Here is a 16,222-nt window from a genome sequence, read left to right as displayed (position 1 = left end):
TCTTCTTGGTCTGATCCCCTTTTGAGTCTGTGACTAAACACTCATTTTTAAAATCAGAATTTTTGTTTATTTCGAAGTTCAGTTTGTAGAGCCTTTTTTTTGTCCTCTCTCTTTGCCACAGCACACACTTTATTTGCCTTGTTCTCTAACAATTTTGAGGTTTTGCTGTCTGAATGCAAATAAAAACCTTTATCTAGGGCCATACCCAGAGAGAAAAGATTTGTACACATGTCCAGTACATACATCTATCTGTGATGCTTAGGTTTATATATTCAATACCCGTGTATGAATTAACATTAACTGTACTTACTCCAATTGCCTTGAGTGGTTTTCCGTCTCCTATCTTCACCTCTTTCTCTATCTTGAGTTCGGAGTAGGTGTCGAACATGTTGATATTTTTGCATATGTGCTGTGTGGCTCCACTATCTAAATACCAAGCAGTGTTGACTGGATGGGAGTTTACACTCATAACTGCTATATTGTCTTGGCTAGTTGAACTTGTCCAGTTCTGTCTGTCTGTTTGAGTTTCCACCTTGATTTTTCTTCTTTCTATACCAGCAGCCAGCCAGCCAATGCTCTTTTTTCTTGCAGTAATTACATTATTGGACTTGAATCCTTTTCCTGCAATCTTGTTTAGCGTGGCCTGGAATTCCACAATTTTCACACGTAGAATTTCTGTACTGACTTGTTCTTCTTATATTGGTGTTAACTGTACTCGACTTTCTTGCAGCCAGGGCTACTGTTCCTTCTTGTGCATTCATTCATTCTTCTTCTATAAGCAGCCTAGCAGTTAATTTTTTCCAACGTTTGTTTGGCTTCTGATACAGATTCCCACACTGAAATAAAGTGCTTATAAGCATCAGGAAGAGTCATATTGAGCTTGGTCATTACCATTTTCTTGGAGAGTTCCTCTCCTCTTTGTCTGAGCGTAGCAACTAGGTTGTTTACTGCTGTTAAATAGGTGTTCAGGTTATCCTCAAATTTCAATGAGTAAAATTGTTGGTACAGCAAATGAACACTAACGTTTGATTCCCTCTCATATACAGACTGTAGTTTCTTCCACATTTCACGTGATGTAGTGCAGTTCATTATATGGGTAAGAGGTATAGGCTCCATTTGGGTGATGAGCACTTCTTGAGCTCGAGCGTCTGCCTTTTTCCAAGTTGACAACAGAGCGCTTTCTGTAGGAGCTTCTTTTGTACCATCAACATATTCAAAAAGATCCTTCGCAGTTAGAACTACTTTGATTTGAAACTTCCAAGTGTTCCAATTTTCATTGTTCAGTTTGGGCATCTGAATTGTAGGCTCCATGTTGGTCGTTATTCTTTGTTCACTTATCGCTTCTCTGTTTTAGTCACACAACTAACACAACACTGGTAAATCTATAGTAATGTTCCTGGGCCCATAACCTGTTGAGATAATGGAAGCAGTATAAATAAATAACATTGTCCGTTCAATTTACCAGTTTAATCACAGTAATAATTATAGAGAAAATCACAAAGAACGAGACAGGGTAATGTCCCTTTTTATCACAAGAAGGTTGAACACGCAAACTCTCAGGCTGCGTCAGACTCTCACTGCTATCACTAATTCACAGCGCCCTTCCTTTTTTGTAAGACTGTCGGGACAAAAGAATGGAAAAGAGCGCCCTCTACACAATATGGAGATATAAGGCGCCAACATTCAAACTGTAACAAAATTAATACAAAAGTGATTTTTGATTGTTATTAATTCTAGAACAGAAGGACGTGGTTTATGTACCCCCATTGCCCCAATCACTCTAGGATCTCCGAAACAATCAATTGTGCTATGGAGACCATCACACCTGAAATGCTGCAGCAGGTGTGGCAGGAATTGGACTATCGCACTGATGTGTGCCGGGTAACGAAAGGTGCGCACACAGAGGCACTTTGATGGATGCACATAAAATTTGGACAGTTAAGCTTCTGATTGACACATGTTATGATTGTACACAGCAAGAAGTACGAAATATATATGTATCTGAAACCCCACCATTCTTTTAGGAACACCCAATATACTAAAATAAGATATAAAATGAAAAGTAAAATATAACAAATAGATAAAATATGATATGATATGATAAAAGCAGCTGTAACTCACAACTTTGTCAACATACATACATACAACAAATGAACAATTTTCGAGTCACAACAATGATGTACAGATACAAATGCGCCCATAAGTACATGTTATCACAATTACACCAATATGAATTTCATTCAGAATAAACCTTAACTATAGATTTATAGACCATTCCAGGTATTCATTTATTGAATAGAAAGATTCCCTTAAAAGGAAATTTTTAGTGACTAATCTAAATTTCTTAATATCAGTTGATAATTTTCTTATGTTCCATGGTAAATGATTAAATATTACAATGCCCATATAATACACACCCTTTTTGTACTTGGTCAGCTTTACAGATGGTAAGTGTAAGTTGAAACTCTGTCGCGTATTTATAGTATACATTTCAGTATTAATCACAAATAGGTGCATATTTTTCACTATATTGGGAATAAAAGGCAGTTTATTTAAACGTTTAAAAAATCCTTGACAAGATGCTTTAGGATTTGCATTCATAATAATTCTTATAATTTTTTTTTGAACTATAAAAATATTTTTACTATTTGCAGCATTTCCCCAGAAGGCAATTTCATATGTCATAATAGAATGAACATACGCATAATATACAATTTTTAAATCATCAATTGTTAGAAGTGATTTAACAGATCTAATAACAAAACAAGCAGAGTTTAATTTCTTACTCATTTTGTTTAAATGTCCTTGCCAAGATAACGTCGAATCCAGTGTCACTCCTAGAAAGTCAGTGCAATGGGTACTATTTATTTGAGTATTTACATACCTTATTGAGGAGTTATCAGTTTGACTCATTTTTGTTTTAAAATACATAGTGTGTTTTATTAATATTCAAGGTCAAAGAATTAGCGTGAAACCAATGCATTACTTCCCAAAGACAATATTAAAATTTTCTTTAAGCTGCTTATAATCAGGAGCAGTTAATATTAAGTTAATATCATCTGCGAATAAAGTAGGTTTTGATATGTCACTTATTATAGCTGGTAAATCATTTATATACAATAAAAAAAATAACAGTCCAAGGATCGATCCCTGTGGAACACGTGCATATAATCTATTGAAGATAACTTTTCCAAAAATTTTGGAAAAAAATGTAAGTACAGAAATTGGTCTATAATTTGATATTTCAGACTTTTCGCCTTTTTTATAAATCGGATGTATTTGTGAGTATTTCAGCCGTTCTGGGAATATTCCTGTAGACAAAGACCTATTACATATATAAACAAGAGGCAATATTATGAAAGGCATTTCATTATCTTCATTAAGACTTCATCATAGCTACAAGAATTTTTATTTTTAAGAGATTTAATATCTTTTAGTTCTTTACCAGTTACAGGTTTATATGTAATGTTACTTATGGATCCTATAGATAATGAGAATAATGAAAAAACTTATCTTTATTTAGTGATGGCTCTGAGGTGATATCGTTACTCGGCTGTTTATGCATTGTAGTATTAAAATATAAATTAAAAGCATCAGCTATATTTTGACTGTCTTTACATTTTTCTCCCCCAATAATTAATTGTGGTGGGTGACAAGCATTTTTACATTTTCCAGTCACGCTATTTACTATGCCCCACATAGTTTTGGATTTATTACTAGATTTAGCAATCAGTTTGTTATATATAATAGATTCTTCTGGCTGCTTTTATAACTTCTCTTAATATTTTACAATATTTCTTGTAATAGGCATGCAGTATAGGATTTTTAACATTCCTACATAGTATANACACACACATACCCAACAGGCCCAGCAGTAAAACACACACAGTCACAGGAGCAAGACACAACACAAAGCACAATACACACACGAAAGCAGGAAGAGTGCTCCGATAGAAGAGGATAGGTGTGACTCGCGTATTGAGATGCGACGTAGGGATAAAAAATCCTGAACAGTTTTAATATTTTTAATATTTAATATTTATCAATATATATGATGAACATATATTTTAGTTATTTTAGTATGAAGACGGCAAGGCATGCAGTGAAGTAGTTTAACGTAAATCTAAAAGCACCTGAAGATGGCACCTTTGTGCCAAAACATGTAGTGCAGGAGTGAAGAGTGAGGTGGATGAATGTATGCACTGTAAGACGGCTGGAATAAATCATGGACATAAATCAGTGCAACAGGCCGCTAAAATATAACATTATCTATTGAGGAAGCTATTAAATAATTTACCAACCTCATCCTCTAAAAAGACTTCCTCCCACATTTCATAGCTTAAGTTTATCTCAAAGTCTTCCATACTATCTTTATTTATCTGGCGTATAGTATAACAACCAAAGTTTGAATCATTAATTTTTAAATTATTGAATATTAATAACTGTGCATCATGGTCAGATAGACCACTCATAACCAGAATAATAGAATAATTATTTAACTTAATAATAAAATAATAATAATAAAAATACCGTCTATAGCCGTAGAAGATTTATTGTCTATTCTTGTGGGAAAATCGACTATATTAAATAAGCTATAAGCAGCCAAAAGAGAATCTAGTTGGGTTTTATTGTTACTCCTGGCAAGATAATGTTTATGTCCCCACGAAAGAATTATATTTGTGGAAGTTGAGTAAAGCTTATTTAATACCAGTTCTAAAGCATTTATAAAATATGGGAAATTTCCCAACGGGGATCTATAGATTGATATAATACAATAAATATTTGACATTAAACATAATTTTGTAGCACATGCTTCAAAGTCCTGCTCTTTACAGAACTTTCCCAAATCAATAGATGTAAAGGATAGTGATTCATATCCATACATACATACCCCTCCAAACTTAGATTTGCTTCTGCAGTACTTAGCTAGTAGCGTATAAGGACTACAACACAGCTTATTGATTTCCATTTCATGTAAATGATGCTCCATAAGATAAAAATATGTGGATATTCATTTGCCAGAAAACTTAGTAACTCATCGATTTTACCACTGATTGATCTAATATTCTGATGATATACCATAAAAGGTACCTTGTGAGTGGTCGTAACACATTCGTTATTTGCCTTTCTGTTTAAGTTTATATTTAGATTTTCCATAAAAAATCATCTGTTCTAATCATGGGTACCTTTTCTTGTCTCTTGGATATTCTACATACATTATGTGTAACCGCACCATTGAAATCCTTCCCCTCCCCCCTCTCTTATTTCAGTAGCTTATAAAGTAGACTATAAGAATTATGAAGAAACAAAGGTTTAAGACACACAGTCAGAACAAGCAGTAGGTGATGAGCAGACAGACTGAACTTGCACAGACAAGGACATCTGCTAGTCCTTGCATCCAAGCATTTGGTGTTGTTTTCCAGAAGGGCAGAAATGATACTTCAAGGAACCCCACTGAGTTTCTTTAGAAATTGAGAATTTGACTTACAGCGGCAAGTCACTTTGAGAATTTGAGACATGACAGTTCCTGCAAGCCATAAGTCAAAAGTGGGAGTGCCAGGAGATCATTAGTGACCCCTCATAAGTTGCATCGCTGTCAATTTCGCCGTTTGGTCTTTTAGGCCGAAACTCCCTCTAAAACAATCGGTCATTGGCCGGAACCAAAATTAAGTCAACTCCTCTTATTTGAATCAGCCTACCGGGAAATTTGGAGGAGAGGAGAATAGGCGGATACAACGCAGTTAGGACCTCTGGCTCGGCAGAGAGTCCAGTTTAAGATTTTGATCTGCTACAAACTTTCGAACTTGGCGGAGGCAAACCCCGCGATTATACTTGCTTGTTAAGTTAAATAATTCTTAGAAGTGCAAAATTTGGCCATAACTTAAAAGAGATCTAGCTTAATCCATAAGCAGACGGTTGTAAGTCGACCTTATCGGGTAATTTGAGCAAGTGCAACACCGGCTGCTTGAAAGCCAAACTAAATCTGATTGTGTGGATTTATACCACCGAGTGACTGTAAGAAAAACAATAAAGTGTTCTAGTGGTACAGTGCATTGTGTTGGTTAGAAATGCTTCACCCTCACTTGTCCGAGCCTGACCCGTAGCCGACCTGAGGAGAGACTCATCGCCAGGAGCTAGTCAAACCCATCGCCAGCTTCCACCCACTCATGCTTTCCCTCCTTTATAATGAATCACAAACCGCACCTAGCTGTGTGCTGGCGCCCATTACATCAGGTCCCATCCTGAAATAACAACCCCTGTAATCAGCAACGGAAGGAGGAAGCGGTGGAGCCTGGTCAAGCTGGAACCAGCCACGACCTAACAATTTCAGCAGCAGCAGCACCAGGTAGGGCAGTCAAAGTGATGCCGAACGTAAGGCAAACAAGACGGACAGTAAAAAAAGGTGGCAACCAACTTGTGGGCTAGAAGCCTCAAGGGAGGACAGTTAAATATGTTCTTTCCCCTTTGTACGATCATGTACCTCATCATTTAACAGAACGTTATTAAGGTCATTACAAGCTGTGGGAGACTCCATCTCCAATGTAATAGTTTGTTTCCCCAGCCTAACGTAATAGGCAAAACCTCAATATGCTGAAACAGTTCCCCGATACTTGAAGCAAGTTGACTAAAGATAATTTCTTTACCTTGCCCATTAAGGTGTAAGCCATGCCTAGTGAAATAATCTCTATCTTGTGAAGTTTGTGAGGGGAACGTGATTTCCAAGCCGTTGTTCAGCAACAGACATCTGGCTCTGGCTCCACTATTCCAGCTTTCAGCCATCATGTCAAATTATTCAAAAACTTGTCCCTATTGTTTCATGTATGCTTGAAGATTACCTAAAGAAATGTTGAAACATGTAACATTAAAATCTGCACCAGTAAATGAATGTTGATACTGTAACATCTGGTTCGTTTCGGTTTCAATAATTTGTTGTGTTGACCGTCCCTTTTATATACGACACACACACTTAACATGTTAAGTGTCCACAGAAATAGCTAACAAAATGGTTTTTGTGCCCATATGCCCAAGAAACAACCACAGAGTTCATATTTGGCCTCATTTGATCACATAAAGCAGTGGTTCCCACACTGGGAGGTATACCTCTTGTGCTGCACACCAGGGTGGTTTGGATTTGGTTTTGGTTGGTTTGTTCAGTTGATTTTCAACCTGCAAGGCGTCATTTGTGTGCAGTGCAATGAAAACTAAACAGAATTTTGGATTCATCCTTACTCTGCAACAATGCTAATAATGGTTATGTATTGGTATGTAGAGAGCTCGATCGGCATGAGGATAATTTTTATTTATATTATGGGATGCCTGGGGCACACAGTAGTGTAGTTGGTTGAGGCACTATGCTACAAGCCGGAAAGTCGTGGGATCGAATCACCATGAAGTCATTGGAATTCTTTTCAATTTACCTAATCCTTCCAGCTGCACTGTGGTCTTGGTGTCAACTCAACCTCTAACACAGATGAGTACCAGGAATATTCTTGGGGGTAAAGGGCAGCCGGTGCGTAAGACTGACAACCTTGCCGCCATCTATGAGCAGATAGTCTAGAAAATGTGGGAAACTCAACATCTCACAACCCTATGGGCCTCCACAGCCTGTTACAGGGATGCCTTTACTTACTTTACTGTAGGATGTCTAAGAGAGCTTCATTATCTTAGTGATATTAGAGAAATCTTTGATTTGGATGGGGGGACACCACTTATCTGAAATTGGTTCCTGTTGTAGACACAATTTTAATGAGTTGAATGTTAGTGAAAAAAAAATTGCTGCAGGTTACACAGTTTTGTTATCTACATTATGGGCATCCAGGTTATTTCAGTAGTGGGCTATATGATCAGAAATTCATGTGTGTACAGGCTGCATGAATTTTTTATGAAATGCAGTTGTAAAGTATAGGTTGTTAACTATCCAAAAATAGTTTAATCAATTTGATCTGTTTAAAGTTGCAGATTTGTAGGCCTAGTGCTAGTCACTGATCCATTTTGCTGAAAAAAGAAAACTAGTGGAGTGCATGCTAGATGTCCGTGATCTAGGTCATGATATTGTCTCATGTTAATGACTATATGCAGAGTGTGGCTTGATTGCTGAATGTATTGGGATGCGTATTACTTGTAACTACAAATAAATGTCAGGGCATCAATCCATGAAAATACGAAATGGTACTGTATTAGTGTAGAGGATGTTATTTTCTTTTTTATTATTATCACCTCAACTATCTTATGTTAATTAAGAGTATTTATATNTTGGTTTGGGGGGGGGGGGTTCATTTTTTTCATGTCTGGCAAAAGACTGCTGAGAAAAATCACTTCTACACATTCATCACCATTCCTTCTCTTCCTTGACAGAAAGTTAGATATCATATCCAAGGGGTCAGAGACAGGTTTCTTTCTTTTCACTGGTGGAACAGATAGCACCTCTTCATTATATCTAGCTCCACCTGCAGTTCTATTGTCCTTATCATTGGTATGCCTCTTCCAGCTGTTTTTCAGGCTCATGAGGATTATCATCAGCCTCTGGCTGTGAACTTTGTATGTATCCTCATCCTGCTGGGAACAAAAATATTCATTAATGCTCTGAAATGTTTGAGTTTGTCTGTGAGCATGCATGATTATAGTTCATACCTGTATTGCAGTTACTTCCTTGACTTAAAGTGAGGTTTCAAGAAATGAAATGCAACCTCAAGATATTTTTTAATGCACACATGGTCTCTCTTTATTTGTTTCAAGCAGAATCCCCTGATATTATATGGTTTCAATTCTCTTTCTATAACTGAGGATATTTCTTTGCATCTGTCATCAGGATTCAACTATAAAGCCCTATCCTTTCATTTTACGCATGGTGAGACTACTATAGGTCATACAGTTCATGAAACTACTCAGAATATATGGAAAGTGCTTCGGACCATTTATATGGCCTTATGTAATGAACAAAAAAAAGCCTGATGGCAAGTGTCCATCTTCTACAATTATAAAAACTTTTTTTTCTGTTCTATCCACATGTGCCAATGCTGATGGACTTTGCAGCAGTTGTCAGTGACTATCATATGATAAGAGCTTACATTTTGAAAAGCATTTTTCAGTAATTCACTTAATATATCTAGGGACAGTGCTTTCCCTTTGACCAGGCACATAATGAGACCCTGTTGTACTGTATGATGTTCATGTGTGGTCATGGTTATAGGACACACCAAAAAAGCATTTTACGTGTCCTTTTGAAGCTGTGTACCAACTTGCAGGTCTAGCCAACCCAGTATATAGACTAAACAAATTACTGTGTGTTTACCCCCCCCCCCCAACATGTGAGTACAGAAGCAATTGTTTCTGGTATAAGGCAGGCTGGCGATCTATGCTTTATGTAACCATTCTGTTGTCATCTGTTAATTTAACCCTGCCATACATCAAATTCATGTGCTGCTAGGTGAACCTGAGTAGCCTTGAAATACTGGGATACAAAGAAAAATTAATCAGTAGGTTTTCTAGAGTGTAGAAAAGCATTAAGTGTGCTTTTGGAAACATTTGTCTCAAGATTGTACACCTTGGTAACACCGATTAATGTGGCGATTAGAGTGATGACATTGTCAAAGCAATATGCATTTGCCATGCTTAGTGTGGATGAGAGGTGGATTTTCAACTCCTCAAGGCCTCAACAAACCTGTAATTGAATACATCGAAGGGCAACGTTGTGTAATTTGCAATCAGTAAATGTTAAGTGATGAACAGAAACAGTTCAGGCAGGAGATTTCTTAGCAGCAAAACACGCAACAACAAAATTCATTATATGAAAAAAATACGTACTTCTGCTATCATGCCTCAATTCCGGCACTGAGTACTTGAGAAGCAACTTAGTATGTAATAATATCACTCACCTTGTAGCAGAGATCGAAGGAAGAACTTTTAAATCATTATTAATTATAGGGGGCACTATGCTATAAGTCAGAAGGTTGTGGGTTCGAGTCCCGATGAGCTGGATTTTTTTTAATTTACCTAACCCTTCCAGGGACACTATGGTCCTGCAGTCGACTCAGCCCCTAATAAGAGAACTGAGTACCAGGAATCTTCCTGGGTGCTAAAGGGCGGCCATTGTGTAAGGCTGACAACCTTATCGCCATCTGTGAACCGATTAGCTAAAGAAAATATGGGAGCTTCGACGTCTCACAACCCTATGGGCAGTCACGGCCTGTTGCACTGACAGCTTAACCTTTACAGTTTACCTTCATTAATTTTTTTTAATAATCCCTGAACTTATTTAGTAATCCGTGATCCACACTGAACGTTTCGGGCATGTGTTGCGGGAGCTCCTATTTTGTTTAAATTTAACCAGTTCCTTAGATAATGAGTCATCCTAAATGACATACAATTTAATGGATACACATATTGTTCAGCGAGAAAATGCGCTCCGTACGGTACGAATCGTATGCGCCAATGAAAGGAAAAAGCGAGGAAATGTCACAAGCAGCGACAGACCCGCGTGACCAACCACGACCCTGATCCGTGCTCAGTCCAGGACGTTTAGGAGGCTGTGATGGTTTGTGGTGGATTTGTTTTGAGTTCCGTTGTTACCAAGTTTAATGTTTTCCCTCCCAATGTAGAATTTGCAATGTTCAGTATCGGTGTAAGTCTATAGCATAATTGCTGTGCTATATAAAGGTCAAGACTGAGTTATTTTTATTGTGGGAGTTTTAATGATGTGGTTCATACCTTGAGGGTATGTCAGTACTGTAACCTAGTTTTAGAGTTACAATTGAAGTCGGTTACATATTTTGATCTAAAGTGGAGTCACAGTGGGCATTTTCTTGAAATATCGAGAAAGAAGATGATTGTATATACGAGACAAGTAATGTACAAAATTCAGAACAGGTTAGTAATGTAGCAGCAACATACGGTGGTGAGAGTCGCAGAAAACACGATACAAAGTTTGTTGCTGAAACAAATTACAGATAAAATTAGGGACTTCATGACTTAAAATCAATGTTTGATAATATATAAAGGATTCGTTTAGTATGTACGAAGAACAGTCCTCCTAATAGCCCGGGTATTTGTGCTTTTCCGAAGCTGTCACATTCGTATTTCTGTAATTCACAGCAAAGAAATGCGATGAGTAGAAATGAATTACTCCATGGCGCAGAGTCGATCTTGAAAAGGTAATAAATAGTAGTTCAGCTACTCACATATTTCACTTTTTATGAACTTGAGGATTCATTTCTGTTTGCAAAACAACCCTATCCGGAGCCAGAAGAATGTAGTCCACATCAAGTGTCACATAATTAAAGTTAACCTTTTCTTGTTGTGTAAATTAGTGATGGAGAACCCCATGCCCAGTGTCATAGCACAAGAGCAACACACTCGAAGGACACTGAAATGTTCCAATTTTATACGAGTTTTACACTTTCATACCACCGAACTTTTCTACATGTATAGTCTACCACACAAATTAGGCTTTAGGAATAAAGCAGAACAACTTTATTTTGTAAATAAATTATGGCAATGAGTTGATACTTTTGTTTAAAAAAAAAATTAAAAAAGAAACCAACTTTTATGTAACTCAAGATAACTTTCTGAACATGTACAAAGACAGTTTTGCAGATATTTATCTGTGTGCAAGTACTATATTTGGCAATATTAATTGTATAATCATCTACAATTTCTCTTTATGTCATCTATTTCCTTTGAGAGAATTTCCTGAAATTGATGGGTTTGTGCTGCAAAATGTTCTGGTGTATACTTTACAAAACACTGCTTATTTCCTTATCAGTGTGTAGGATGATAGTGGATTTTGAGTGGATGGATGCCACTTAAGTTTCAAACATAAAACAGTTCCAGTGCCTGAGTAGTAACCCATGAATGTATATAGGTAGGCAAGGAATATGAATGTAAGATTTGAGGCTTTCACGGCGGTGACTATGAAGAAAGCAGTCTTCTGGGATTTGGCACCGTGTATATGTGGTATTAACCAACGTTCAGAGGAACGTATCGCCCCCATCTTCAGGGTAGAAGAAAAAGTATAAGAAATCTGCAAGCGACAACACCGTGTTACCGTTTCTCACGGTATTGTCGCTTGCAGATTTCTTATACTTTTTCTTCTACCCTGAAGATGGGGGTGATACGTTCCTCCGAAACGTCGGTTAACACCACATATACACGGTGCCAAATCCCAGAAGACTGCTTTCTTCAAGGAATATGAAGCATCACATATATTTAACCTTGGAATTAAATACAGATCAGCTCCATATTTTGTTTATTTTTACAGCCAGAGAAATTACATGACATTAGGCATTGTCATTCAGCTAAATTTTAATTTTAGTAGTTTTATTTTCGACTGTGTAATGAATCAGTTATCATTATTTAAATGAATTTAATGACTGATGAAAAAAAATGGAAAAATCCATGTAAAACTAATCTGATAATTTTAATAGTAATTTTATAAGTGCAGGTAGGTATCCTGAGATATTCATTAAATAGGCTGTCTTATCAAGACAGTAAATTATTTAACATGTATACACTAACATTGTGATTGAGTGGGTAGCATTTCTGCTTTGTGTTCCATAGGACCCCCATTCAAATCTTGTCCTTATCAGTTATCCTGATGTAGATTTTTCATGGTTATACGCAGTCCTTCCTGGAATAGTGCCAGGGTACTACCTCAAATTAGGCCATGGCCACTTCCTAATTCATTATTTACTAATCGTTCAGCACAGCATCTTAAATAAACCACAGACGGTTTCATTTATCTGCTTCATTTAAAAAATTCAATATTTGTTAATTTATAATTTGTATTAATTTGTTAAACAGGTAACAAAATGGCATACCTTCATGGGAGAAAACTATATAAAGCACTAGATGACTTGAGTAAGAGAATTCCTGTGGTAAAACTGGAGCGACTGGAAGCAGTGTACCCAAATTTCAAGGAAGCTGCTCATGAGTCACTGGTGAGTAATTTTGTCAACATGGTTTAGTTCAACACTAAACATGAGAACCCCACACCCAACAGGATAGTCATGATTCTATTTTGTTGTTATTATCAGGAGGAAAGAAATTAATACAGGCAAGACAAATGTGCCCTGAAGCTGTCAGACAGGCCAATGGTATAACATAATCAAAATAACTTAACCCTCATGTCATAGAAACAGAAGGCATCTGTAAGCTCTCAGATAATGGGACACTGATGTCATGCACAAATTACTTCCAAAACAAAAATGCAGAGGCTGACATGTCAGCATTAATTCAGAAAGAAGAGGAAATGGAATTTATATACGATTCTTAAATAAGAGGGTATGTGGCAGAGTCCATTGAAATGATAATTCCAGTGTGTTGCTTCTCTGTCTAATTTGAATGTCCAGTGACTACCGTGACTTGTTTCTGATTGAATTTCACCAGTGACAGAAATTACTGCCATGTGAATTCCTATCAAACAGTAGAGTAGTATGTTATTCCTGTGACTACAAACATGAGTAAAATGACCATACATTATTAAGATAATGTACAACATATCTTCTTGCTTACAACATTTGAATATTATTTGACTAAGACTGTAGAGATTGCAGTGAAAGTGGTTCTTAAGGAAATAAGGAGGTAGGCAGTACAGACTGGGCTCACCTGACTCAAGATGGTATCCAGTGGTGGACTCTTGGCCACATGATAATGAACATTTGACTTAAGATCGAAAAGTTTGTGATGATGGTAAATTACTACAAGTACTATGTTTCTGGACATTATCCATCGTCTTGTCTATTTAAAAAAAAAAAGTCCTGTTTATTTTTTAAAACACACCGTTTCAGAGACTGGATTCTGTCCCCATCCTCAGGTAAAACCTACTCAGTTGGGTCAAATATATAGAGCTAGCCCCTATCTCTGGAGACCCAACTGAGTAGGTTTTACCCGAGGACGGGGACAGAATCCAGTCTCTGAAACGTTGTGTTTTAAAAAAGAAACAGGACTTTTTTTTTTTCTTAAATAGACAAGACGATGGATAATGTCCAAAAACATAGTACTTTTAACATTTGACTTCCATAAAAGGTAGGAAATTTGTTAACCATATGAGTAGCTGTCATCTTTTTAAGAAAAACTTTGCTTCATAGAGTGTTGATGGGTTAACATAGTGCTGTCTCAGAATATGAACTGCTTACAATTGACCCACTCTGAAACTTGTGGACACTATGGTAATATATTTACTATTGTAGTATGTCTGTGAATTGTTAAGTTTTATGCCAAAAGTTAGTAATAAAAAGTGCTGATAAGTAATAACCTCAGAACCTATAAATTGTTTAACATATTGCATGCCCAACTAGTTTGAATATTCAAGAGAACTGCTATTACTGTTAGTATTGATAGCATCACATACAGTGTGTTCAATCATCGAAGAATCCGGAGGAGCAGCGTGAGTCAGATACATTTCTCACATATTGCTGCTGTAACTGCCGATAGTGGAATGAGTCATCAGCACTGATAAACGTGCAAACTCTTGCTAGTGTAGAGCGGATGGATCATTTCTCTGTGACTACTGTTCCCTTCCCCACTAGCAATAGTGCAGTCATTTCACTGATTCCCTCACATCAGTTTATGTACATGCACACATTTATAGGAATACTGGAAAAAGGTAACAAACTTACTGTGCTTTATAACAGGTTTTGGAAGTGACCCCCCTCTGCTTGCAAACATGACTCGCATCGCATCGCATAAATTATGCAACACTCTCTGAAGTTGGTCCATGGCAGTTGAACTAATTACATGTGTTATTTCACTCTGCAGAGTTTCAATGGTGCGAGGATTATTCTTGTAGACTTTTTCCGTTAGGTTTCCCCAAAGATGAAATCGCAAAAACTGAGATCTGGGGATCTGGGAGGCCACAGTCCCCTGCTGGTTATTCTGTCTTCAAACACTTCCCATATTGCGACCATGGATGCATTAGCCGTATGTGCTGTATCGTTGTCTTGCTGAAAATACCCATATTGTCTTTCTTCAGCAGTCAGCTGTTTGAAGAACAGATTCAGTATATCATTAATATAGCAATCAGAGTTCATGGTTTTGTGGAAAAATGAGGGGCCAGTGATTCGCTGTGGACTTACAGCACACCACACCCCACCTTTTCACTATGTAATGGTAGTTGCTGTATAGTATGAGGATTTTACCCCCATAATTAGTTCAGTTGCCGTGAACCAACTTCAGAAAGTGTCACATAATTTATGGAATGCAAGGCATGTTTGCAAGCAGAAGGGGATCATGTAAGATTTGAGGTTTTCACGGCGGTGACTATGAAGAAAGCAGTCGTCTGGGATTTGGCACCATGTATATGTGGTGTTAACCGACGTTTCTGAGGAACGTATCACCTCCATCTTCAAGGTAGAAGGGAAAATATAAGAAATCCTCAGGCGAAGAGACCGTGAGAACCAGTACAAGCAGACTGGTGTTGGAAATATACACAGCTATGTGTGTGCAGTGAAGGAAGGGGGGAAGGAGCTGCTCCACTGATTTCACATGTAGATTTGCCCTTCCCCCCTTCCTTCACTGCTCTCACATAGCTGTGTATATTTCCAACACCAGTCTGCTTGTACCAGTTCTCACGGTCTCTTTGCCTGCGGATTTCTTATATTTTTCCTTCTACCCTGAAGATGGAGGCGATACGTTCCTCCGAAACGTCGGTTAACACCACATATACATGGTTCCAAATCCCAGAAGACTGCTTTCTTCAGAAGGGGATCACTTCTAACACCTGTTATAAAGCATGGTAAGTTTGTTATCTTTTTAAAGTATTCCTATAAATGTGTGCATGTACAGAAACTGATGCAAGGGAATGAGCAACACGACTGCACTCTCACTAGCGGGGAAGGGCACGGTAATCTCGGGGAAATGACCCATCCGCTCTACACAAGCGAAGGTGCGCGCGATTATCAGCACTGATGACTCATTCCACTGTTGGCAGTTACAGCAGCAATTTGTGAGAAATGTTGTATCCAACTCACCCTGATCTCCCGGTTTCCTCAATGATTGAACGCCCTGTACATTTGTATTTAAAGTAACAGAACTGCGCTAAAAGTGTTTCCTCTCACTTTCTCTAATATTCATTTGTAGTTAGTGTCTAAAGCGGCCTCTGTTGTTGTTGTTGTTATTGTTATTATTATTATTATTATTATTATTATTATTATTATTATTATTATTATTGGAGGGGGTGGGTTTCCCCATGCACCGCGACCAGTTGTTGATCTGTTGTATGTCCCCC

At 37.5% G+C, this 16,222-nt stretch overlaps 1 protein-coding gene and 1 long non-coding RNA gene across 8 annotated transcripts in view; one reads left to right on the top strand and one right to left on the bottom strand.

The window, feature by feature from the left end:
• Window positions 1–696: 696 nt before the first annotated feature.
• Window positions 697–9,987, bottom strand: LOC111863344. 3 transcript variants are annotated; one of them, XR_002842582.2, is made up of 4 exons: window positions 9,876–9,987; window positions 8,425–8,553; window positions 6,645–6,836; window positions 697–1,409 (listed from the first exon to the last, which is right to left on the bottom strand). It is a non-coding gene; the product is annotated as an uncharacterized LOC111863344 (long non-coding RNA). The 3 variants fall into 3 exon arrangements; XR_002842581.1 differs by lacking the exon at window positions 697–1,409 and adding an exon at window positions 1,453–1,688 and having other exon boundaries at window positions 8,334–8,553; XR_002842580.1 differs by lacking the exon at window positions 697–1,409 and adding an exon at window positions 1,453–1,688.
• Window positions 9,988–10,275: 288 nt separating this feature from the next.
• LOC111863343 (zinc finger protein 60) overlaps window positions 10,276–16,222 on the top strand; it is a 21,395-nt gene continuing 15,448 nt past the window's right edge. The window contains exons 1-3 of one of the 5 annotated variants that reach the window (XM_033751024.1): window positions 10,276–10,866; window positions 11,092–11,150; window positions 12,799–12,935. In XM_033751024.1, coding sequence (XP_033606915.1) covers window positions 12,807–12,935 — 129 coding nt within the window. In that variant the 5' untranslated portion in view covers window positions 10,276–10,866; window positions 11,092–11,150; window positions 12,799–12,806. The remainder of the gene's footprint in view (window positions 10,867–11,091; window positions 11,151–12,798; window positions 12,936–16,222) is intronic. The other 4 variants (XM_023849591.2, XM_023849590.2, XM_023849588.2 and 1 more) reach the window with 4 other exon arrangements.

The sequence above is a fragment of the Cryptotermes secundus genome, unplaced genomic scaffold (assembly GCF_002891405.2).
Source record: "Cryptotermes secundus unplaced genomic scaffold, Csec_1.0 scaffold377, whole genome shotgun sequence".
Classification (NCBI taxonomy): Eukaryota; Metazoa; Arthropoda; class Insecta; order Blattodea; family Kalotermitidae; genus Cryptotermes; species Cryptotermes secundus.
The sequence above is the reverse complement of the archived record's forward strand: the minus strand, read 5'-3'. Positions and strand labels throughout refer to the sequence as shown.